Source organism: Pseudopipra pipra, chromosome 5 (genome assembly GCF_036250125.1).
Source record: "Pseudopipra pipra isolate bDixPip1 chromosome 5, bDixPip1.hap1, whole genome shotgun sequence".
Classification (NCBI taxonomy): domain Eukaryota; kingdom Metazoa; phylum Chordata; class Aves; order Passeriformes; family Pipridae; genus Pseudopipra; species Pseudopipra pipra.
The window spans coordinates 34,489,180-34,513,385 of record NC_087553.1 but is presented as its reverse complement, the minus strand read 5'-3'; the positions used below and the strand labels follow the sequence as shown (position 1 = coordinate 34,513,385).

Here is a 24,206-nt window from a genome sequence, read left to right as displayed (position 1 = left end):
ATGGGACTTCATAAAATTTGAAATAAATTATCCTTTTTTTTATTTTCTTTCCCTTTTCCCTTTCTTTTTTTTTAGCTTTATTTCTCTTTTCCCTTCCACCTATTGCTTGAATTGAAGAGGATTGTGTGTTACCAGGGGCATTCCAAATATTACATGGGAATCCCTAGTGAACACTAAGCTTTATCTCTCCATCTCATTAATTTGTTCCAGGACCTTGTCACAGGTACATTCTACATCCTGTATGCCAGGAGTTTAATTATGGGGAAATACATCTGTATTTTGCATGTAAATCTTAGAGATTCCTTTTTTTCTCAGCATGAAGATGTTGGAACAGAGAATAAAGTAGTTGGCATCAGTCCTAAAAAAACACATACCTCACAAAACAGCCAAATGAAAAGAGTGGTCAGTTGGGACATAGCAGTGTGTTGATGGATTAGCAGAAATAAATGGACTGTAGATTTTCTTCCAAGTGCACAGGATTGCACACACTTATAATTTGTGCTCCCAGGTTGTGCAGATGTTATTTTTGACTTTTAACCTTTTGGACTTTTTTTGACGCTATGAGAAAAACTGTCAATATACTGTATCTTTTAAGAAGCTTACATTTGTATTATAATTTAATTCAAACCTTAAGCCAAAGCTATTTTTGGGTACGATTTGGTGCAGGAGGCAAAATGATCACATGAAAATTTGGAGAGAGGTGAGCAGTTTTGTGTTTGCTCCTTGAATAATACCACCACCGCACATTTCTCAATTTAGCGTTGTAATCAGTTTTGTATAGGTACTTTGCTGACTTTGGATTTCAGTGGATTTAGGCTTGAAGCAGTGTTTCCCAGACTTATTATGCTTGAAGATGTCTGAAGGGAGAACTAGTGGAAAAGGTGAAGAGATATAAATCGCTGTGGACTGCTGATGTGATGCCATGTCATTGGGCATAAGGCAAAGTGGCTTTTACTCTAGTCACCAGAGAGGATTGCAGTCCCCTCTCAGACTGAAATGCAGACAGCTGCTCACCTGACCATGTTTCTTTTCCCCTTCTTTCTTTTCCTCCTCTCATACACCAGTTATCTGAACATCTGAACTTTGTGCAAAACCATTGTCTTACAAATATGTGAGTGTTGATGGGTGATATGATACAAGCTGCTCAGGTACACAGCATGCTACCAGAAGCCCCTCACAGATGAAAGAGAGAAAATTCATATGAATCAGGAAGAAGAAAAAGTGACAGAGGAAGGATTGCAGAAGCACTAATGTAATTTTTTTTCTTTTTTAGTTCTCTTTCAATTAAAATATTATTTTTGGCACAGCATACAAGTTTTTAAACTAAAACTTTGAAGGAAATTATTTTGGATACTAAATTTGAATGCTCTGGTAAAGTTTGAGACTTAATTGGATATTTTAATACACATTTGTTAAAGATGACTTAAAGTGAACAGTTTTGACTAAAACAGGTTGAACCTAGTAAATTATTTATTTTTGAATTCTTTCTTTTTCCTGTGGGAAAGTTTACTTCAAAATGTCTTACCACACCTACTCAAGATATTGGCTCTCATGCATCCCACTTTACTTTGAGGAGCTAACTCAAGTATGCCATTTTGAATCCTGCAAGACCTTGGTAACATCTGTCATTAACAGATTGATAACAGAATTGAAGTGATCTCCATTGACATAGAAGAGATTCATTCTAAGCTACTTGTCTCGATTAAATGTCTGTGATCACATGAGATGAATCCAAGTGTCAATCCGAGAAACCACAAAGAGGTTCCTATGAACTATACAAGGCCAAAGGAACTTTCTTCTAAATATTTTAAGAACATAATGGCATCTAAAGAGTCAATACATCAAAGTTGTTAACAAATGTGCCAAACATAGGAATGTTCAGTCAGGTCAGACCAGTGCCCTTATGGCCTAGAGACTATTTGGTTTTGGATATAGTATTGACCATCCACAAAGGAAGTCTTGGTGTCTGCACTGAGCCTATCTCAGTAGAAGTTGAAGAAAGATTATGTATGTATGAAATTTGTCAGTGCACAGAGATGAGGGGAATTTCAAACAGTGAAATACTTAAGAGCTCATCTGTTTGAAAAGAAACAAAAATAAATTCTTCAGTTAGTAGGATGCAGTGTAATTAAGGAGTTTGAAATTGTTGAAGGCTTTCTGTACCTCCAGAACTGTCTTATTTAACTTGTAATTTATTGTCTAAAAGTAAAAAAAAACAACCCAACCAACCAAGCAAACAAGCACACAAAAACCCTACCAAACCCCCACAACTAAAGCATGCTTCATTTTATTTGTTTGCTAAAAATACATTTTGCCACTGTACCTCTTAAAGTGCATGCAATGGCCTCTCTCCAACGTAATGAAAGTGCAGTGGGGAAAAAAAGAGAGAAGGAAAGAAGCAGTGAGGTTTCAAGATAAATGTCTGTACAGAGGTCCCTTCTCCCTTACTTTTGTAATGGATTAATTGGAATAGGGAAGTCGGGAACCCAATGGGATGCTCAAATTAACTCTGTTTTATTAATCACTGTTGAGACCTCCTTTTAAAATAGTTTCCTTTGAATAATACATTATTTCTAATAACTTTAAATTGTTTAACAAATCCTTTTTTGTTATAAAAATAGATTATTCTTATTAGATTAATTATGCATTCACTTAATTAGGCAGTTCACATTGATCATCTGCCTTTTTCAGTGCATTCCCAGTTACAAATATAAAACAAAATGAAAAAGAGGCTTTCAGATTATGTAAAACTGAAGTGTATTAGCTACACTCTCATTGAAGAAAGATTAACATGTTCCCAAATATACTTTTTTTACATTGTCTTTCACTTTTGAATTTGTGATAATTTAGGAGTTACTTTTATAGGTTTTCTTATATTATCTGTTTCTTTTTAAACAAGTTTAGCTTGTTAACCGCTGTATTTGTTTTTCAATTCCATCCTATGTCTTTCTGATCACTGTTTCTGGAGAGGGCTTTTAGCCCTTTTTGATGCCTAAATTTTCATCTAAGCCTATGAGCACTCTGTACCTATCTTATTTCCAAAGATAACTGCCCAACCACTCCTATGTCACAGCCTGAAAATTAATTGGAACTACTGTGGTTTAAGTTTCAAAATAAATTGTATTGAAATACGATAGTAGTGAATTTTCAAGCACCATTTTTTTCGCTTTTTAAGTCATACACTTAGATATCTTAGTGAGTGTGAGAATTTTCATATATTTACATGTGAATTCAGTTTTCTTTTTAGGTGTTTCCTCTTAGACTGAGATATAATAAAGTGAAGTGCTGGGTCCTGGACTTCAGTCAAAACAACCCCCTACAGCACTACAGGCTGGGGGAAGAGTGCCTGAAAGAGGCCCGGTGGAAAAGGATGTGGGGGAGTTGGTCATCAGGCATCTGAACGTGAGCCAGCAGTGTGCCCAGGTGGCCAAGAAGGCCAATGGCATCCTGGCCTGTATCAAGAATAGCATGGCCAGCAGGACCAGGAAAGTGATTGTCCCCCTGTACTCGGCACTGGTGAGGCCACACCTCGAGTGCTATGTCCAGTTCTGGGCCCCTCACTACAGGGAAGCATGGAGGTGCTGGAGCATGTTGACAGAAAAGTAACGGAGCTGGTGAATGGTCTAGAGAGTAAGTCATGTGAGGAGCAGCTGAGTGAGCTGGGCTTTTTAGCCTGGAGAAGAGGTAGCTCAGGAGAGACCTTATGGCTTTCTACAGCTGCCTGAAAGGGGTTCGTAGCCAGGTGGGGATTGGCCTCTTCTCCCAGGCAACTAGCAACAGAACAAGAGGAAGAATTTCTTCACTGAAATGGTTGTCAAGCATTGGAACAGGCTGCCCAAATAGGTGGTGGAATCAACATTTCCACATAGTCACATTATTCACAGTGCTGGAGCTTTGTGTCTTTGCTGTTCATTCACTGAGCAGCCCAGGAAAGCTTTATTTTTCTTCTACATTTTTAAGGAAAAGATCTTATGAAGAAAAAGACTAGTGTACTTAAGAAAAATAAAATATCAGTGTTGTATTTGTAAGAAAGAGAAACATCAACCATGACCTACTAATGAAATTTTACTAATTTCTTCAGGAGAGTTTTATGTTGATGGAAGAAATGTCAGCCTAGTCCATAGGAAGGCCATTTTTTATCCTTGTCAATGAAATGAATAAAAATTCACAATCCATAATTCCAGTGAATGAATTGTCCCATTCCTGACTGACAGGTTAGCTAAGTGCAATATATGCCAAATAATTAATACAAGAGTGCATGGATCTGTTTCCCTGGGAACACCAGATCCTACATGGTGATTATGTATTGAGAAAATAAATTCCTTGATGAGATGGAGTCAAAGCCATCCAGATATAGTATGTCCATCACTAAGTCACTTTGCCAGCCTTCCCAATACACAGTCTTGAACCTTTCTGCGAAGGAAGGGGGTTTTTCCATTTTATATCTTTTGGAAATCCTAACATTGATATACAATGATTTTGTAGGGAAACTATAAAACAAGTTTATGATACTCAAATGATACATGTTCATAGAACATATGTGGTCTTTGGAGAAATGGTCACTCTGTCTTGAGCATACAGTGTCATCAAATTAGGGTCCTGAGTTTGGCCTATGGCTTATAGCTCCTCCTACAATATCAGTGAATGCAGTTCCAGGAAGACAGGATTCCTAGACCCAAAATGGGAAGGAGATGTAACTGTCTTGCAGAAAGACTTGATTAAGCTTCTGACCTTTCTGTTTCCAGAACTCTCTGTAATAACTTTGATTTTAGAAAATCTTTAGCTAGAACTAACAGGTATTTCTTACTTCCAAACTGAAACTGGAAAATATACCAGAAGCTGAGCTATTCAGAAGAATCCACCAACCTGAAGTCCTTTTTGTTGCTCTCTAGGCTGTTGCGATCACAAAACATTAAAAGAAGATTATTACAGACCACTATAATAACTATTTGTTCCAAACTTCCTTTAGTACCAGTCACTGAGGTGGAATGCAATGGAGTATTTCCAAGCAACCTAGGTCACCAACCTTAAATGCTGTGGAATTTCCATTTAGTCTGCCTCTTCCCTTGAGTTTATCCTTAAATCTAATCATTCTGACATTTCAAATACGTGGTTGACTCTGCTTCCTCAGCATAATATACTAGACTGCTCAAGAGATATGGTATAGATATTGCAGATCAGAGACAGATCTAAAAATGTGGCTTTGTGCTTCTTCCATGTTGCCAGAATGTAGGGTTTCTGCAGGAACTGAAAAAGCATGTGACACAAACAACCCTGGAGACTTCTTTGCTAATGATCGTATGTTTTGATCTATGAGTACTATCTCATGAGGATTTTTTTAGAGATAGCATGAGACTGTTACAGAAGTGCAACTGGATAGTTTTTTCCCATCCAGATTTCACATTTCCAAACTTATACATCACCAGGTGTTTGGGAAATGACAGTATCTGTAAATCATGAGGTCCCTGTAGTTTGTATTTTCATCATTAATCTTTTGTTTTAATGAGAGCTTCCAGTGATCCAGATGTGATCACAAGTTAAGTCATCAAGTCCCAAAGGTTTGCAAGTTAATTTTTTCTCTCTTTATCTCTGATCATGCTCTGGATGACATCCAGTGGTACATTTAGCACAACTGCAACAGATAACTTTTTCAGACAAAGTAAAAGGCTAATAAAGTTTTTTCCAAGCCAGTGCATATACTGATATTGCAGCACCCACTGGCTTGCATAGTGTTTCTGTATATTTTATTTGCATGGAATAATTTTCTCCATGGGAACCAATTGAAAGGATAAAGTCTCCAGAATTCTTTCCAGCAAGAAACCAAGAGAACAGCTTTAGATTAAGATGGAATGGCATATAAGGAGCAGCAAAAAAATGAAATGCTACTACCATTTAGGTGATTGTGATGTAAGTTGTCTTTGTTTCTCCTGTCACAACCAGCACATTCAGCAAGAAATCGTCTTAACAGGCCTGGAAAGCTGATCTTTAAACATTCCTTTGCTCTGGGAACTTCTGGTTCACAGCCAATGAATCTGTTTTGAAAGTCTTAAAGGAAACAGTTACATTAGGTCATGTCTGTTGACTTTGCATCTTGCAACCTTGATTCATCACCTTAAAAGCTTTGGAAATCAACTTGCAGACAAGGTCTCTCCTCATTTCTTCCACAGAATGCTATTTCAGTTTTCTATACAGAAAGCTCTGTTTGCATCTGCTCTTTTGCTCTGCATTGTCTCAGCAGAGTTGAAGTTCAGCAGACTTCAGTGGTGGATCTGCTCATATCACTAAGAATATAGTCCTCAAGACATGATCTTGCATCCTTACTGTGCTTCAAAGACAAAATACAGTGCATTGGTTCAGCCAGAACCCTATCCCTCTTCTGGTTTCTGCTGAAACTTGAAATGTTTTGAAAGCACCAGCATATATTCAGCTTCAAATCCTCAGTGTTGAATATGCTGAAAGAACTTCTAGTGAAGTTTATTTTTTTTACAGTTGAGTCTAGATAGAGCACTCTTCATGTTGTGGAAGTAGAAAACTTTTTAAGAGGATAAGAAGCAGAAGACTTGGTGACAAATGTATATTAAAAGAAGCAAATTCCTATTATGGTACTATTGGAAGTTTTCACATTCTTATTCAGAAGATAGTTTACTTGGCTTTGCTTGGATTACTAAAGATATCAGCATACTAGTCTAAGTCATTGAAATATGAGTAAGTGCAGAACCAACAGCATTCTGAGAACATTCAAGATGGTTCTTTTCAAAAGCAACAGCAACAAAAAGAGCTATTTCAGAAATCTTCTCTGTTCTGGGACAAAGTACCTTTGAATATTTGCCAGTGAGTAAAAAAGAGAACATTTCAACTGAAGAAAGATTGGTGCAAATTGCACTGTTATCTACTAAATAAGCAAATTGCACTTCTATCTAATAAAATAAAAGCTCATAGTGCCTACAAGGAATAGTTAAGCCCATTCTAGAGGAACACACTAATGCCTTTGTGCTCTGAACATAAGAGATTACTACACATAGACATATCCCAACCAATTAATACCTCTCTTATTACAATAAAGCAGCAGAACTACCAGTTCAGATGTATGGCTTTTAAATTGTTCATGGTGCTTCTTAACAAAGTGCTTTACAAATGTTCATGATCATTTTAGAGAGACAATTATACAGGATAGAGAGCTGTATGCTTTCATTTCTGTGGATAAATATTTGTTTAAAAAATTGATAAAAGATGAAAATAAGTTGTTCTTTTTAGTGCCAGAAACTGGAATTTTTTTGTTGTTGTTTACATACATACTTTTATCTTATTTTTCAGTAGATTGCATATATTACCTCTCAAATTTTTGGTCAAGTAGGGAGTCAAAAAACACTGTTGATGATTTGCAGGAAAAAATAAGTTTGAACAAGGCTGTAGGTACAGAATTCAGCAGCTTTAATGCTATTTCTGATTCCTAGATACTTTAGGGAAAAAATAACTAAGAGGATTGTGAAGTGTTGAATCAGTTCTCTGCTGTCAAAGGTCTTTAAAAACTCCTGACTGCACATTTACACTCAACTCAGTGCTGTCTAGCAAGAAAGGTGGAAAATTCTATTTTAAAAAGTAATGTTCCAGGCAAAGTGTTGCTGAAGGTCACGTCGTAAGGTGGACTATGGATTTCCTATTTCCAGTTTAGAAGAATAGTAAAGAAAAATATACTTTCCTTGGAGAAGGAAAATGTGGGATTCAGAGCTTGTAGAAGGCTGTTTTCTCAAAAGCTGGTTCTGATTCCAAAAAACAATCAGGCTACCATAATTTATGTTGTTGGCAACAGTTAGAATCATGACACCTGCAATAAGAAAGGTGGTGTTGGGCAGTGTCTCTGTGGTGGGTCCATATCAGCGATTAGTAACGGAGGAAGAGGAAAAAGAAGAAGCTTCTAGCAAAAAAAAGGATGAGAGGGGGCGGATCAAAGAGCCAGTCCTTCAACAGAGGAAGTCAGATAAATCAAACAGGAAACCGAGGTTACTCAGTCCCTGAACTCATCAGAACTCCGGGACTTGTGGAAAGATTTCAGCCACCAGCCTGGTGAGTGGATTCCTACTGGGCTGCTTCGATGCTGGGATAATGAGGCTACAGAAAAATCTGTAGTGTGTTGACCCTGGCCAGATACCAGGTACCCACTAAAGCCACTCTCTCACCCTCCCTCTGCAACTGGACAGAGGAGGGAGAAAAAAAAACAGCTAAGAATTCATGAGTAGAGATAAGAGCTGGGAGAGGTCAGTGACTGATTACCTTCACGGGCAAAACAAGACTCAAAGTGGGGATAGTACTTATATTTATTACTAACAGGATAAGAGCCAGAGTGAGAAATAAAACAGTCTTAAAAATACCTTCCCCCCCCCCCCTCCTTCCTTCTATGTTCTCCCTCTTCCCCCCCAGCAGTGCAGGAGGACAGGGAATGGGGGTTACAGTCAGTTGTTGTTTCTGCCACTGCTCAGGGAGAGGAGTCCTTCCCCTGCTCCCATGAGGTCCCTCCCACGGGAGACAGTCCTTGATGGACCTCTCCAGTGTGAGTCCATCCCTCGGGCAGCAGTTCTTCCCAAACTGCTGTCCGGTGGGTCACTCCTCCATGGGGAGCAGTCCTTCATGAATGAGCTGTGCCGACATGGGTCCCCCACAGGGGCCACAAATCCTACCAGGGAAAAACCTGCTCCAGCATGGGCTTCCCTCTTTACAGGCTGCAGGTCCCTGGCAGGACCCTGCTCCACCCTGCCTCCCATGGGGTCACAACCTCCTTCATGCATCCACCTGCTCCAGTATGGGCTCCTCCATGGGCTCTAGGTGGGTCTCTGCACCCCAATGGTCCTCCATGGGCTGCAGGGGCACAGCTGCTCCACCATGGTCTTCACCATGGGCTGCAGGGCCTCAGTTCTGGCACTTGGAGCACCTCCTGCCCCTCCTTCTGCACAGACCTTCGTGTCTATGTTGTTATTCCCATGTTCTCACTCCACTCTTCCCTGGCTGGAATTTATTCTGTGCAACAATTTTTTGTTCTTAAATATGTTGTCACAGAGGCATTACTATTACTCCTAATTGGCTCTGCCTTGGCCAGCGGTAGGAAGTCCATCCTGGAGCCAGCTGGCATTGGCTCCATGGGACAGGGGAAGCTTCTAGCAACTTCTAACAGCAACCACCCCTGTAGCCCCCCTGCTACCAAAACCCAGCCACAGAAACCCACTACAGTCTCATAGAACGTGAGGTTTGCCAGCTGCCTGTCATAGGAGAAAATCCTACATGTAAATTTAGACCCACACAAGTGGTTCCTGGATCTTGGGGCTTGTGGATCATAACTTCTGATCCACCTTCAACACCTTGGCATTGTTACACCCTGCTAGTGCCCTTCTCTTGGGAAAACATATGGTTTTGACAGGAAAAGTTCAGAAGTCTACTTTTTATTGAAGAAAGTGCAGCAGTAAAGTGCCAATCCACTTCATTCTTGTATGAATTTAGTATATAATATTAAAAGGAATGGCAGCTAATGTTTTCAAAATGATATCTCTCTACTTAGGTGCTTTAAATTAAATTGAGATGTGTGAATAAAATTAGTATGCCTTTCAGGAGAACTTGGCAAATCAATTCTCAGCTGAAAGTTTCCACCTTGGATAGCATTAACTTTCTTTATAGCAACCTGGATGATGCCATGTTTTGGATTTGTGACTAAAATAGCCTTTGTTGATAACACACCAGTGTTTTGGCTGTTGCTGAATAGTGCTTGAGCAGTGTCAAGGATTTCTCTTTTGATTAGTCTGCCCTAACACAGAGTAGACTGTGAATGGGCAGGTGGTTGGGAGGGGACGCAGCTTGGACAGCTGACCTGAGCTGGCCAAGGGGATAGATATAACAGACCATATAACATCATGTTCAGCAATAAAAACTGGAGTAGAGAAAGAAGAAGGATTTTGGCTTCTGAGGTGGCCCTTTGTTGGAGACTGGCTAAGCATCAGTCTGCATGTGAGAAGTGGCAAGTGATTTTTCTCACTTTGCTGTTTGGTTGATTTTTTTGTTGTTTTTTTTCTTTCACATATTAAACTGTCTTTATCTTGAAGCACAAATTTTCTTGCTTTTGTTCTTCCTGTTTCTTCCCATCACCCTGCTGGAGTGGGTGGGGATGAGCAGATGTGTGAGTGCTTGGATGCTGACAGGGGCCAACCCACCACACACCTGTATGCTCAGGTATTTACTTTTCCACTAGATTGAGAAGGTGGCAGTCAATTATATTTATAGCCCATCCAAACAGGGAAACGCTTGATCAGCAACCGCTGATGAAATCACCTCTACTCAGGCAATGATTAAGGCAGTTAAGGGTTGTTCGCCTCATGAAATCATGGAATATCCTGCATTGAAAGGGACCCACAAGGATCAGTGAGTCCAACTCTTGACCCTGCACAGGGCAGGCCCAAGAATCACGCCATGTGCCAGAGAGCGTTGTCCAAATGCTTCTTGAACACGTAAGGTAACATCACTGCTGAGCTTCAGTGTTACAGAAAACTGGAAGTATGTTTCTAAAGATCTTTCTCTAAAACCCACTGAATAATTTTTTTATTGACAGTAATGAGAGGTTTATTCTCCTTATATAATTAATTTGCTTAATGAGCAGTTGACATTATTTTTAAATTGTAAGGTGCAAAAAATTTTTCCTAAATTAAGTATATATTTATTTGAGAATTCTCCTGAATGTTCACTGTCTTGAAATATAAAAGCTTATGTCCTCCTTTTCCCCTCTGGCTGGATCTATTAATAGTACGTCCAGTTACCAGTGTTTCATTCTGCTAATCCAGGGCTTTCATTAACAAAAGAACCTTAATGTTAACAATTTATGGTTGGTTTGCTTTAACATGGACCTAAAGATTAGGGATACTGCTTTACTTCACTTTTTGGAAGAGAATTGGAATACTGGTTGGTCAAGCTTGTTTCAAATAGGAATTCAGCCCAAATCAAGAGATATGAACTGCCTGTTGTAGTTGGTAGCTTTACTTGGAGAATTTTCAGATTCAAATCTGAATTTGTCGTGCTACATATAAGGCATACACTGATGTTGTACCCAAACGGGAGGGGGGGGAAGAAAAAAAAAAAGGAAGCAAATTTACTGCTTTTGTAAGCATTTGTTATCCCTTCCTAAAAGAGTTCCACTAATGGTTCAACCCATGATTTCTAATTCTGAAGACAAATTAATTTCCTGTGGTCTAAACTGTTCTCAGAAGGTTTTCTTTTATGTTTTTCCTCTCTTTTTATTTATTTATTTACTTATTGTTCGGTGTGAGAGAATTTTTTTTGTAAATCATCTGTTTCTGGGCGCAATAAGCACAAAGCCTTATACTGCATCAAAATATAGCACGTATTAGAGTGTGGATGTAACTAAAACAAGCAAACCTTATACTGTGAATGCAGGAAGGCACCAGAATGTTTTTACAAGAGTTTTACAGATATGAATAGAGTCATGCCTTCCTGCATCACCGGATTCACTAGGCTTGTATAGACTTCGCTAGCTCTGGCTAACTGGATTTCTGGATTTTTTGCATAAGCACATAGCAAGCATGTGAGCAACAGGGAATGCATGAGGAAAGGAGGGAAGAAAAAAAGAGAAAATCCCTCACTATGAGAGGAAATCATTTGCTCATGGGATATTATTTCTGAAGAGGCTGGTGGTCAGTGATGGCATGGCAGACAATTTTTGGTTGAGTGATCTAACTTTACAAAATAAATTTAAAAGGGAAGGATGGCATGATGGAATCTATAATCACCATCCTTGAGGATAGCTTTTCCAAACATAAAGTTATGTAGACACAGAGTCTAGATGGCTGAAATCTTTTAAAAAGTTGTTCCAAAAATAGTGCATTTTACGAATTAGGAATGAAAAAATCATTTAAAACAGCAGAAAATAAGGTTGCTTAAGTATCTTCCAAATTTCTTTTTCATCTTCATCAAAGGAAAACTCATTTTTGTAGAGTTCTACTATGTCTTATATGTTCTGTTTTGAAACCGCTGTACTTCAGTTAAAGTTTAGTTAGTCTTAAATTATTCATCCTTTTCAGTTGAAACTTGGTTTAATGATTATGATAACATCATTTGTAAAAATTCGGTCACTTCATTTTAGCCATCTTCTATTTATTTTTTTTATGGCAAAGGCAAGTGTCATGTAGGAAACTTGTAAAGAGCTTCCTATTGGGTTAGTGCAATACATGATAAAATACCAGTTTGTCAAGGTATACATATATAATAATTTTAATGCTGATATAATTTATAATTCTAAAGCTGAAGAAATATGTTCTCATGGATATATATAAAAATGTATCTTTTAATATGATTTTGAGATATGCTTTTAAAATGGGAGTGTATTTGATTCGTATATGTTATTTACTTCAATTTGTCTTGAGGAAATGAAGATCAATGTAGAGGCAGAAGGGCAAGTTCTCAAATGGCAGGCTTCTTGGGGGTTGGAAGTACTATTTCTTGATGGCTGAGTTTTACTCTATTATTCTCACTTTTCCTAAATATGTTCCACAAATATTGTTATTACCTGTCATATTTATTGCATTTTTTCTACATTGACTATATTTTGAGGATGCTGAAATACAGAGCAAATCAACAAATAATATTGAATGTGATTCAACTGTTTGTTGGTTGATTTTTTAGTTTGTTGGTGGTTTTTTGTGATTCCTTTTCCTAACTATACTCTCTGTAGTATATTACATCAGTTATTATCTGTGGGCTCACTGTCATGCACTCCATTGCAGGTCAGTTCCTCCTTGAAGAATCCCGCCTGATAGAAGCAGCTGAAATGGCAAAAAAGGCAGCTGAACTCGATAATATGGAATTTGATGTTGTTTTCAATGCAGCCCATATGCTCAGGTTAGTGCTTTTACATCTGTCTTACCGGATTTTCCTCTCTTATTTTGGAGGGAAAAAGTATTTATAGCCTTCGCTTATGCAGGATTCTTTTTAAAGCCCAGCAACTCTTTTGAATAATTCAATATTGCTAATAAGATACAAAGAACTGGAATGAAACTGTTGCAGGATTTAGCACTTTCCATTTCTAATTTTCTGTGTATTATCTCATAATTTGTTACCTTCAAAAATTCTGTAGTTTACAAGTACGTAATCCATTTTGCTTGCATAGAAGAATAAGTGTTTCTTTTGTGAAGAACCTTCTGCAGGATTTCCTTTCTCCTGATTTTTAAAAATTTAGTGTGAAAAGATGAGACCATATTTCTGTTCTAGGTGTAAATAGAGAATATTGAAAATTTCTGTTAGTAGGGAACACTACGATAATTAGAAATCTAAATATTCCCAGGCTAATAATGACTTTGAGACTCATAGGAGCACTTAGTGGTATTCTCAGAATCTGTGATTTAAAATGTAGTCTTATATTTAATTCTGTTCTATCTGAATAGAATTAAATTTTAGACTTTTTTTTAGCTTTTCAAACTGACAGACCAGGTTATTCAGTAACATTAAGCTGCTATCTGTGAGTTTAACATTATCATTAAACTCACATTACTGTAATAGGTATCCTCCATGCTTATTTCTAGGATAACTATCCAATTATTGTCTATTGTCTGCTTAACAGCTATAAGGATGCTTGATTTCATTTAGATGATATCTAAGCATAGAAAATGCATGAAAAAGGAAATAAAAAAATATACTTCATTAGCGCAAAACAGTTCTTGAAATAATTTCTCTGATGAAGATATCTCACTAGGCTGTTTATACTTTCAACATTTTAAATATGAAATGAAAGGAAAATTGTATAAAAGAGAAGGACAAGGGTATAAAACAGATGGTAGAATCGGCTTCAGGCAAGTGACCCAAGTTTCAGAATTACAGTTTCTATACCATGATTTTGAAATATGCCCCAAAACACTTTTTGAAAAATAACTCTTACTGCTTGTAGATTAGAAAGGAAACCAAGAAAAATGGTTCACTGGTAAACAATAGTTTGACCTGACTCAGGTGTACGAGCTGTTTTAAGGATCCTTGCCTTCCCCCAATTATTTTGTGAATGATATCTCTTGAGACAGAGTTCAGTAATTTGAAACATTTAAATCAATATTACAAATTCACAGACAGAAGCATAGCTAGCAGCTGAATTCAGAGGGGTATAGAGTGTGTCAGAGTCCTGATTTCAGTGATTGTGTTGTGGAAGATAAATTTAAGTGGTGTGATTGTGTGTATTTTAAAATATGATGATGTAGATCAATACTATTTTGGAAATAGGTTTAATAAATCTCTCACTTTCTCTGTGAGCACTGAGTGAAGCATCCGAAGTCTTGAAGGCATGTTTGTTTACATCTGGATATGAGTATATTTTTCCACTTTTCAAGTAACAGCAATGCTGCTGTACTACGTGGCTGCTGTACATCAGCCATGGTTAACCTAGTTGATCTGATTGGGAGTATACTGTTTTTGGGACGCCTTGACCAGCATTGAGCTCAGTGATTCTAAGATGCATTCTCTATTTTTACTGTAAGCAAAAAGCCAAAACCTCTAGAAACAAAGAAAACTCGCCAAACAAAAACCCTTAAAAAAGGGGCCTGTTTTAGTTTAGCTAGAATCCACTGTACTGCTTTGGGATACCCAGTTGGTCTAATTTTTCACTTACATGCTCAATTCTCTAAGTGGAAGATTGTAATTGTCTTCCTAATATGCTCTGGGAGTCTAAAATAGTCTGGAGGATTTAGCAAGAGCAGGGTGGCAAAGTTAAATTCAGCTCTGCTAAGCATTTGCTTAAAACCCCCATGTGTTAGCATCTGACTGATTTTTGCTGAAAGGTTATGATTCTGTTTTCTGTCCTTGTTCACTGCTCTACTTAGCAATTGATTTAAATATATTACTTCTGTAAGACTTGTTGTACAAGGGCAATGTGTATTCATTCATTGGAACAGAGCAGCTACAAATCTATTGTGAGTCTTCAGGACTTCAGAAGCAGCTGATTTTCAGGATCTTTAGAACAACGGAGAGCTGAGGTGATTCCAAGAGGAAAACAGATACCAAGACACAAAAGAGGAAGGAAAGAAGGGAATAAACCAACTGGTATAGAGTGACACAGCTAGGAACTGTGAATGCTGAACGCAGTCATAAATAAAAGGCTGAAATAGTTTCATGTAGATGACCAACTGCTCTTTAGGTACCCTAGAGAGCTACAAAAACTGACCAGTGAGTAAGAATTTTGAATGAACTGCACAGCTATGAAGTAGAAAACATATTATAGAAGTTCATAGAGCATGAAAATGAATTGACTCTGGTGAGCGAGATGGGATGTGTTGTGGACTAAGAGACAGAAATTGATACTAATGTGGATGATGCAAGGTTTCCAAAATTACTGCAAGATAATAACAGCAGCTTAGATTTTTGTATAGATTCTAATTTTTTTTTCAGACCAAATATTCTACCCAGTGATGTATTTTTTAATTAGGAAGGAATTATCTTTCTCTCCTCTCTTACTACTGTTTCCACTATTAGCCTAAGGAATGTCACAAGACATGAGAAACATGAAGACATTTTTTCAGGATCACATACAACTTCTTTCAAATTTGGTTTACATCTGTTTTGGATGGAAACTAATCACAATATTCTTTCAAAGCTCAATTTGTTTTTCTACTCTAGTTCTAAAATATTTTCCTTTTTTTTTTTTAATCCCCTTACTCTCTGAGAAAAAACAAATTAAAATGCAACTTCTATAAAAATTTACAACTTTTGAAAATTTTGAACTAGAATACTGCAAGGTAATCTTCTTTTTCTTAAATTTGCAACACAATTGTTAACTGGGTCCAAATGCAGTAGTTGTATTTATAGATAGCCTGTTCTCAGTTTATAAGTCACAAGAACTTCTCCTCCTCGTGTCAGGTATTCCAACATTACTTACTTCCTTTTTTTGTGACTGATCTGAAGTAAAAAAATTAACAACTGAGTTAGTTCTGTTTGCATTATTGAGAGACCTCCCTGCTCCTAATAGCACATAGTTTTGGGGTTTTTTTTTCCCCTAAATGACTTCTGTAGCATCCTGATAATGCAATGCAAGATGAATCAAGTCATCTGTAAGAGGTGGGAGATGTGGGATGACTGTAATCCATTTCTTTGCAACAGTCTGGTAACTTTTAACTTGCATAATACTTGCCTGTAGAATTTATTATCTCAACAAATTTGTTTTCCAGACAGCTTTCTTCAAGGTCATGCAGCTCTTTGGGTGGTACTTAAAACAGAATCTGGTCATGTGTTTTACTTTTGTACTATTTCCAATGCTCTTACGTATAGGAATTTGAAGCCCTTCAGAAAAGCTAGATACATTTTAATGAAATGCAATGAAACACGTGTTTGTAATGCTGTACCTTCAGGGACTAAGTCATGCATTAAAAAGTTTAACTTTTTAAGTTTTGTACTAAGTGAGCTACCATGAGCTAGATTTCCTGTGGTCTAGGAGAGGATTATTTTTAGAATGAGGGATGGCAGTGGGATGACACTGATGTACTAATTAGAAACAGGAAAAGAGTTTCACATTGTCTTCACATGAAAACAAACTTAGGAAGAAGACCTATTTTTATAGGAATAATTAGTTTTTTCATGCTTCTGTAAGTGGGCTATTCTGGGAAACTCTCATATTACATGAAGTTATAGCATGTTTGTTGACTATTTGAAAAACAAGTCTAAATTGGAGCAATATTACATGACATGGTCTTTGTTTCTCAGTGAATTTCTGTAAGAGTATTTTGGCTCTGCAGAATACACTGATTGAACATGTTATTCAAACTGCTGACACAGTCTCATAGGCACAACTTCACTCTCTGTTATTGTCTCAACAGTTTATATTCTTTCTTTAATTGCTGTCTATGTGCTTAATTATATATATGTATGTATGGCAAAGCATATAGTCTGCATAAAATTTTTAAACTAAAAATGTGTATGAACAGTTAGAGGTATAAAGCCTGATTATGATTTTGTTGTGACACAAAAAAACCCATTAAGAATGTCAAGTATCAACATTCAGTATTTAAAAATAGGAATCTCTGAAGAAAACTTCTTTGTAGCTAGGCTGACATCCATGATTTCACTGAAAAAATAGTCAACAGTCTGAAGCCTTGTACCAAGCAACAGGCAGGTTAAAACTAATGCTTTCCCACTCACATGTTTGTGTATGTAAACCAGTCAGCACTGGTGGTGTTTTTCTCTTACAGCAATATTTTTTCCAGTGATCAACATAAAGATTCAAAATGAATGTAAACTGGGTGTCAGTATAATCTAAGTGATGTGCTATCAAGCACATTTATGACGTGTCAGCATCAATCAGCTGGAACTGAATACAGAGAATTGGTTGGTCTGGAGGCTCAGGTTAAAAGATACGAGAGAACAAAAAGAGAAAATGTTTTTGTCCCTTAAAACAAGATTGAATGCTAGTGCTAATAGGGGAAGTCAGATGTGTTTTCAAGGTCAGTCCTCATGAAAAGATTTAGGATAGAGGTTGAAATATATGTCATAACTATGAAAAGGACTCTGTCTTCTGAACTTCTCTTTGCTCCCTTTCCTTCCTTTCTGTTTTATTATCAACATTTTATCTAATATTTTACTCTAATGTGAATTATGTTACCTTTAGTAGTGTCCTTCCCTTATTTGACATTTATCCAGAGCTCTTTACTGCTCAGTGGCATAGGGTTGGTTACTGCAATTTCCTACCTCTGTGCCTTTAATTTTTCTCAAGGGAAAGCTTTTTCAGGGCTTAACATAATGAATTTCTAGCTTTTGCAGTGAAAATGGGATCCAGAATTCTGAAGCATCTTAAGTAAGGGAACTGATGTTGAATGCCCCAGAAATGGAACTGGCATTTTCCTGACCAGATTACTGTGTTGTGCATGCATTTCTATAAACTGTTTTTAATGGAAAACTATACATTCAAACTGACTTCAACTTAGCAATTAATGATGCATGTTTCAAGGTGTACACATGGGAGGAAAGCAAGCCATGTATTTCCACTGGGCTAAAAGGGATTTTAATGTGTTCTACATTCACATGCCAACAACACTTTTTGGAGGTGAAGTGTACCATTTGTATTTGCCTCCTGGGTAAAAAACCTTGTTTATTGTACATTATTTCACCACTTTCAGAAGTGCTTTGTGTCCTGACAGTTCCATGCAAGCAGAGAAAAAAAAAAAAAAGCTGTGTAACATGTTTCATTTTATAGCACCTTGTTGTAAATCCTGAAATTCATAAGTATGAGAATATTTTTTTCTAGTCATTTCAAGTGCTACTGATGCCCAGCAGGAGCAATTCAGAAGCAGGTTGAATTAATATTTTTAGACATTCAATCATTTCTAACCACTGCAACCACTGAGTAAATGATACATGTGAAAAGTAATTTAAAGCAGTTAACAGGTATAAACCAGGTTCTACTTAGCAATTGTTACTCAGGAAGTGATTTCAGCTTGCACAGGAATTATGTGAGAAATTTCAAAGGGATTATCCTTCCCCCCTTCTCCTCCCAAGACCAATAGCTGTCAAAATGTATTGACCAGGATTAATTGACTATCATGCATTAAGTGGCTAATGTTTAAAATCTGGGTGGATAGGAACATAAAATTAGAGCACAGTTTGATTACTGAATAACAAAGCATGTAAAGGCTCATGTAATGAACAAAGTAAAATCTCCAGGAACAAGTGCTCAGTTGATTGATATTCTTTGAATTAGTAACTGTTCTCAAAAGCAGAAGAAAAAGGATAAAAAATCAGATGGCCAACCCTACTCAGTGTTATTCCGTTGTCTAATTTTTCGATTTCGTATCGCAGAAATGCACCTGTGTTATGTAACCACATAACAAACACAAATATGCTGAAGATCTGTCCGAACTCTCCTATGAAAGGACCTATTCCTTCATAGGAAAAAAGGAAATAATTTTAGCAGAAGATATGTAGCCTCCCTGAAAGTCATGCTTGGTTGTTCTTACAGATTTACCATCTTTCTCATGACATGTATGTGATAAACTGATACTCATTGGACCGGTAGACAAAATGAATAGTTGGAGGGAAATTAAGAAGGTGGAGACAAAAGGAGAAGAGAGAAGTTTGAGAGACGAGATAAAAAGGGCCTGTTGAGACAAAAACATGTTGGAATTTCTTTGGCAACAAATTACATTTTCATTTGAAGATATTAAACTAAAAACTCAGGAGAAGAAATAAAAAGTAAACTGCTAGGACCAGGTAGATGCTGTCTGTATTAGTAAGGAGAAGAAACACAGTTGAGCTGATAGTGCTTCAGGTACCCAGAAACTCATCTTATTCTCCTGGAGCAGGAGACCTAAGTTTGAATTCCCCTCTCAGAATGATGTGAGTAAATGTTGAAATTGGAACTCTTTTCTGAATGAATTCCTTCAACCATGGAAACCTAGTTTTCAGAAATCATTGTATTATCTGACTTTTTTTCCTTTTTTTACTGGAATGATAGTGGTTTTGGGGAGGTACAATGTGAGAAATTGCATTATTGCATAATTTACAGTTTCTGAATTTAAAGTATGTCTGATTACAAAAAATGAGCCAGATTTTCCTCTGGTGAAGACATATGTCTCTGTTTTTGTCTGAGATGAGTGTTCAGCTTTCTGTATTTCTTTGTAATGTGTACTAATATTGTTTCAGAACTAAAAAAGAAAATGAGGTAGGCAAAGAGGATTTGTGCTAATGGACATTCTGAACTATAAGAAAACTTTTAGGTTTACATATTTTGTGCATTTTTTAGGGTAATTTCCTTAAACAGAAAGGTAGTTGCAGTGTTTTGGTTTTAGCTGTGTTTCTTTAGGTATGAGTTTTTCTTAACCCAAGGACAATGAGATGTAACTGTTGTTTTTTTCTGTCCTGATAGACAAGCCAGTCTTAATGAAGAAGCCGAGAAGTATTATGAAATGGCAGCAGGATTAAGACCTAATGTAAGTACCTTCCTAATGATATCCATTACTTAAGTTGATGAATGTGCTATGGTACTGAACCCTTTTTGTTGAGCAGAACTTCTTGCTGGAGCATTTGATCTCTTGTCATGTATTATATATGTTCTTTTAATGGTTAATTATTGCGTCGTCAGATGAAGCTGTTCATTTGTCAAACCAATCACTATGCTTTCAAGTTGCCTCAGTGAAGTGGTCTAGCAATAAGTGGCTAACAACCATGGAAAAGACTTCTAGATTTAGATTTATTTATCTACATTTAAATGTGTTAAGTTTGGAAAGCGTTTCCAGTTCCATCTATTTTCACTAGTAAAAGAGAATGAAGGGCTACTCTGTGATCCACTGTTTTAAGCATTTTAAATAATACATTTATGCCTTTTCCTCTGTCATGAACTTAAAGATAATTTTGCCTCAGAGGTATTTATCTCCAAGGTAGTTGTATATTGGCAAAGAAATACTTGTTTTTTGAAGCAGAAGTATGTAGGAATAAGTGACAGATGCTTTTTAAAAAGGGAAGCTAATTTCCAGTGTTATTGCATCTGGAGCTAAAGAAATAAAAAATTTTTTACTTACCATTTTTTACTCAGTGTTATATTTCTTTTCAATTACCTGCACATTTTGGGGGGACAAAAGTCATGAATATAAATAAGGCAGAATTTATTTTAAGTACAGAACACTTTGCCTATGCAATAAATCAAATCTAGGAAAATTCCTGTCACAGAAGTCTATAGTATCAAATTTGAGGATACATGTTAGCAAATTCAGTTAAAAGAAAAAAAAAAGGAAAAATCTACAGACTTAAAACAAAAGCGTTTTCAGACCTAAGAATCAAAAGCTACCCCAGCTAAGACTCAAAACAAGCTAACAAAAAATAATCAAAAAACCCCCCAAATAACTTATTCATACAAAATGACAGACTTTTACACTGTCTCTTAAAAGCTGTCAAAAAACTTAGTATTATATTAGTTCATTCCTTGTGAAATAACAGTATAGACTTTGTGATTCTTTATGCTTTCAGATGTTTTTTGGGTTTTTTGAGAGGATACCTTAATGTTGAAAGGATTCCCTCAGTTGTGTGCAAACTGGTACAAGTCGTCTTCTGTGGTTCATTGTATGCTTAAAATGTTTCTCAGAAACTCCAAAATAAGTTTGTCGTGTAAACCATATATGAATATGATTATATGTGTGAGGTTTCTCAGAGAGCCTCAGAAGTAACTGACAGCTAGGTTAGGTGTTTATAATTATTGATGACAAGTTTTACATGCTAAGACCAAAGTATTCTTTTTGAAGAAAACAGTTCATTGTAGCAACTTTCTTCTAACTTTGTTAGGATGAGCAAAGATCTAATAAGTACTGGTGTTCAGCTTTCTTTAAGAGATAATTTCACTTTTATATTCAAGATCATAGTTTAACTTTCTAGCTAAGCATAGTATGCATATGGTTTAAAGCCTTCAGAAAATATTTTACTGATGAAGAGTGGGAAGATTGTGTCAGTTTTCACTGCCAGCATAAACTTTCTGATGACTTTACAAGGGCATTTCTCAGAAATGTAAACAAAACCAGAAGTAGTCATACATCTCTCTCTTATTAACTCTCAAATTTACCATAATAGTTTCAGATCAGGAGAAGAAGAAGCCACTTGAGGAGTATTACTTGGTAGTAAGCAGTATAATGTATACATGGTAAGAAAGAAGCTCCCAGTCTTTCCAAAATAATATAGAATGCAAATTACTTATGTAACCTCTACTTCATGGCTGCATCTGTACTGATAAATTAAATGTGCCCAGGGCTGTTTTCTAGTGTTGATTGAACCAGCTGCTTAGATTGTGTCCGGGTACTGTCTGAGAGACTGCAGTGTCCCAGTCCAGAGCTGTGTGGGAGCTGTCCTCACAGCTTGAAAAAGCCCACAGTTTAATTTGTCCTTTTGGATATAGCCTGTGTATCCTATCAGTGTCTCATAATTATGAAGGATCAGCAAACTTATGTGAGTCAAGATGCTAAAGAAATATCCTTAAGCAAAATGTAGTGCTGAAGGATTTAATTTTATTTTTTGTATCCGTCACTAATGATCCAGAAACATTTCGTTACAGAAAATTCAAAATAGTAGATGTATTCATGTGATGTAATATGCAGATGCATACCATTCCATGTATGTATACACATATCTATATGTATATTTTTGTGCCCTGTTTAATGTTAGCTGCTAGGAGTCCTGTTCCCAAATTCCCTCTTGGTGAGAAATCTCATTCTGTGCAATGGATCAGCCTTGTTACTAGTATAATTAAGTGCTCAAAGCGGCTGTTTGACAAGAATCTTCCCTCTTCTAGCAATTGAGACAGTATCTTTTGATATTAGTGAATTATGGATCAGCATTCCAAGTAAACTGGATCTCGGCTTTTTTTTTCGGTATGACTTTTTTTCCCTTTGGTTCCCCAATCACTTCTTCAAGTCCCAGGTTGAAGATTCATTTCTTTGTTATCAACTTCCTTTCACTGTGCCAAGACAACTAAATTACTGGTTATTCTTTAGAATTAGACCTGTATCTGGCTCCTGAGAGATTTCCAACTAGCGCAGTTTGAAAGAAAACTCAGATTTCCACTCTCTTGCATCCATTTCTTTACAAATATAACATATTGTATAATTTCTCTAATATCACTGCTATAAAATACAGTCTTTAGCAGGACTGTACTATAAAATGATTCTTTTACTGATTGTTAGTGAATTTTTATGCTCATTGAGCTTTCATGACAGAGTTTTGTTCGCAGCATTCTCTCTGTTTTTCTTTTGCATCTCTTTCTCTGGTTTCTCAATCATTCCTGTTGCTTTTGGGATGAAGCAACACTGCATACACAATACTTACTCTCCTGCTCCCTACTATATAAGTCCTTCAGATCCAGAAGCTGCTCTGCTGAGCTTTTCTACACCCCTGTTCAGTTTAAATGGCCATCTGAGTTCTGACTTTCAGAGATACTTACTTGGCTATTTCAGTGGTTTTTCCAAACATCAGTCTCCACTCCTACATTTGTCTCTTAGACAAGCCCTTTTATTTTAATATCTCAGAACTGGGGAACAACAGTGAGCAACCAATATATCTATGTGTCTCAGTCACTTTCTCATTCCATTTAATCCATTTTTATAAAGGTTGTGACTGAGGAGGCTAAAAACATCACCAGAAACACAGTATTCAGTTACAGAAAATATAACTTTTCTGAAACATGCAAGTTATTATTTTTAAGAAAGCAAACATAAAAAGATTTTATTTTTGGAATATTGGAGGTGATTCATTCATCATTGAACTAATTCTGAGAGGTCTGAAAATACAACTTATTTTTTCCATGACAAGCTTTATTACAGTGACTAAAGTATTTGCAAGAAAAAATATACTGAGTAAAGGAACAACTGAACACAGCGGAGGTGTGTTAAAATGTGTATCCACATCTTGAATGCCATCTTTGCTTTTGGATACACATTCTTTCTGCATAGTGCAAAGGAGTTAAAACACTTTGGTACAATAGCAGCACCAGCTGAAGAGGAGCTTGGATGCACATTAAAAAAAAGTCTGGCTGTATTATAATGTTCATGATTGGTCTTATTTGCAGTAGATGTGTATTTATCCTCTGTGAAAGTAGTTTCCAGGCAAATTTCAGTAAGAACATTATTTTCTGTAAAATACACTGCTGCTGTGGAGATGAGAATGATTTGTCTTAGACTTTACTGAAGAAGCAAGCATTCTCAAGGTTATGTCTAATAATTTCCAAATAGGCTTCACAGAGTTGACTTGCCCTGGACAGCCAAGGAGAGAGAGAGAGAGAGGAATCCAGGAAGCAGTTCAGAAAATGAATCTACTTTTATTTGCTATGAATAATTTCTTATGAGATTCTCTTTTCTTCCTTCAACTCTGTAGGTGACCTACAGAGATTAGCCTCCCTAGCCCCTTGATCTTTATGAATGCTTTCCAAAAAATGTGGTTTTGCAGTGTGTCTTGTACTGTGATCAAAACAAAATCATTTTAGAGCATTTTCAGTGAGAAACACATATGTGTTTGTTCTAGCAATGTTGGCTTGAGTGTATGTTAATCACACTAGTCTAATTTTAACAAATTCAGTTGCATGAAGAAATGAAAGTGTAAGTTTCTTAGGTATATATACAATAATTATTCTGAGTGAGGGTATTGCTGAAGAAAATCTGTATTCAGAGATGATTTCTAGGTGCCCTACATATTGTAATGTTCACAAACCAGGAAATTGTTTT

At 36.7% G+C, this 24,206-nt stretch overlaps 1 protein-coding gene across 2 annotated transcripts in view; it reads left to right on the top strand.

Annotated features, from left to right (window-relative positions):
- Nucleotides 1-24,206, top strand: part of TMTC2 (transmembrane O-mannosyltransferase targeting cadherins 2) — a 244,885-nt gene that overhangs the window by 202,356 nt on the left and 18,323 nt on the right. For both annotated transcript variants that reach the window (XM_064655536.1, XM_064655538.1), the window contains 2 exons: nt 12,774-12,888; nt 19,877-19,940. In XM_064655536.1, coding sequence (XP_064511606.1) covers nt 12,774-12,888; nt 19,877-19,940 — 179 coding nt within the window. The remainder of the gene's footprint in view (nt 1-12,773; nt 12,889-19,876; nt 19,941-24,206) is intronic.